The 2500-nt window shown below is 44.5% G+C and overlaps 1 protein-coding gene across 1 annotated transcript in view; it reads left to right on the forward strand.

The window, feature by feature from the left end:
* Positions 1-2500, forward strand: part of LOC310853830 (protein EFR3 homolog B-like) — a 30451-nt gene that overhangs the window by 16731 nt on the left and 11220 nt on the right. Inside the window, exon 9 of the mRNA XM_083758303.1 lies at positions 1046-1181. Within this exon, the coding sequence (XP_083614429.1) occupies positions 1046-1181 (136 nt within the window). The remainder of the gene's footprint in view (positions 1-1045; positions 1182-2500) is intronic.

A 2500-nucleotide genomic window follows, 5' to 3' on the forward strand; every position in this document is an offset into this window, starting at 1 on the left:
TAGACTAACACTAAGACATTCCAGGTGACTAAAAAATGTGACTAAAACTAAATGAAGTTTCAGTCCAAAGACTATGACTAAAACTAAAATAGAAATCTGCTGCCAAAAAAAACACTGCTTTCCAATGGGCAGTGATTTTACTGTACGTGCCTATAGTTCATTTTCAATGAGAACTGTGTTTTTTTCCCTCCTGTGTAAAACGCACGGAGAAGTCGAGGGGGCGAAATTGTTGCACACGTGTGCTCGTTTCGTGAACGCATGTTTGAACGCAAAAGGTAGTTCAAACTCCTATGCCACCAAAATGTGGAACGCCCTACCAACAGTCATTAAGACATGTGAATCCATTGACTCCCTCAAAAGCGCTCTCAAAGGGCACCTATACGGACGGCTGCAATTAGAAACTGGTCCCTGTAAAATCTGAATCCCCCCCCCACCGCCCCCCCTCACTGTATATGTATCTTTTCCCTTTTTGCTTCCTATATGATGAATTCCTGTTCTGTTCTTTAGCTACATAGAAGTGTCTATTTGTACGTCTCTAAATGTTTTGATGAATTGAACAAGGTGGACCCTGTTGTAAACAAGTGTAATGCTTAATTGGGTCGTCCACTCACAGTTAACAGTCTTTGTTGAGTTTGTGCTTGAAATGTACTGTAATTCTACAAACTGTTAATACATATTTCAATCAATCAATCAATCAACTACACATTTAGGATGTGTACTCGTGTCGTCTGACTGTAAATGGCAATGAATGTATGATGATGAGAAATCACTTTCTCTCTCTCTCTCTCTTTGTCTGTGTGTGTGTGCTTGTGCTTGTGCGTGTGTGTGTGTGTGTGTGTGTGTGTGTGTGTGTGTGTGTGTGTGTGTGTGTGTGTGTGTGTGTGTGTGTGTGTGTGTGTGTGTGTGTGTGTGTGTGTGCGTGCGTTGTGGTGCGTGCGTTGCGGTGCGTACGTGCGTGCGGTGCGGTGCGTACGTGCGTGCGTGCGTTGCGGTGCGTACGTGCGTGCGTACGTGCGTACGTGCGTTGCGGTGCGGTGCGTGTCAGCCCCAGCACTCCCACCTGGTCATCCAGCAGCTCCTGGGTCATCTGGACGCCAACAGTAAGAGCCCGGCGTCGGTCCGCTCGGGCATCGTCCAGGTTCTGTCCGAGGCCAAGGTCATCGAGGCCTCGGGGACCGTAGGTACGACCGGGGTCATATAGAGGTCATAGGGGTCATCGAGGCCTCTGGGACCGTAGGTATGACTGGGGTCATATAGAGGTCATAGGGGTCACAGAGGTCATAGAGGTCATAGAGGTCTCAGGGTTCAGGTTCAGGTTTATTTGTCATGTGTATAGATACTAGGGCTGACCTCGATTAGTCAAATAGTCGACAATCGATCGGAACGGGTCTCAGTCGACTGACCACCTCTTAGTCGACTGAGCAAAAAAAAACAAAAAAAAAGATTTTCTTTTTTTTTGCCCCAAAAAATTGTATATAAAAATACAATATTTACAAAAATATACAAAAATATTGTATTATTCCACTAGGTCTGTGGGGGACATAAACACATTTGAACATTCTGACTGTTCAAATCTCCAATGTGCATGTGGAGTGTGTCTGCCTGTGTGGCAATGTGCCACTGCCTGTGACTTGAATCGCACAGTGCGCTGGCCTGATAGACTCCAGAATCTCAATCTCACCTGCTGTGCTCAATCTGGCTAATGACAAGCCTCTCAGTTGTTCACTATTAGTCGACTAACAGCAAATGTATTCATCTATCAGTCGACTATACAAATCCTTAGTCGGGGACAGCCCTAATATATATACAGAGTATAAATACAATGACATTTGTTTTGCTCAGAGCACTCTCTCAGTCTTACATACACAGACAGGACATAAACAAACATCTATAGTGTTCACTCTCAGTCTTACATACACAGGACATAAACAAACATCTATAGTGTTCACTCTCAGTCTTACATACACAGGACATAAACAAACATCTATAGTGTTCACTCTCAGTCTTACATACACAGGACATAAACAAACATCTATAGTGTTCACTCTCAGTCTTACATACACAGGACATAAACAAACATCTATAGTGTTCACTCTCAGTCTTACATACACAGGACATAAACAAACATCTATAGTGCAAGAAAAAGACAAAAAACAAGAAAAAAAGTGAAGTGACAAAACAGTGCAATACAGTTGAAGGTCAGCTGTTCAGCAGCCTGACTGCCTGGGGGTAGAAACTGTTACTGAGACGGGCGGTACGAGATTTGATGCTCTGGTAGCGCTTTTTGGAGGGGAGTGGTTTGAACAGGGTATTTGCAGGAGGGTGGCTGGTGTCTTCCATGATGTTATGGGCTTTTTTTCATACAGCGAGTGGTGTAGATGTTATGGAGACTATGGGTATAGTTCTGTGCTGCCGATGATTTTACCTGCTGTTTTAACGGTCCTCTGCAACCTGTTGCAGTCCTGAGCGGTCGTGTTACCGTACCGTACCGTACCGTAGG

This window comes from Protomyctophum parallelum (genome assembly GCF_964188405.1).
Source record: "Protomyctophum parallelum genome assembly, chromosome: 23".
Taxonomy (NCBI): domain Eukaryota; kingdom Metazoa; phylum Chordata; class Actinopteri; order Myctophiformes; family Myctophidae; genus Protomyctophum; species Protomyctophum parallelum.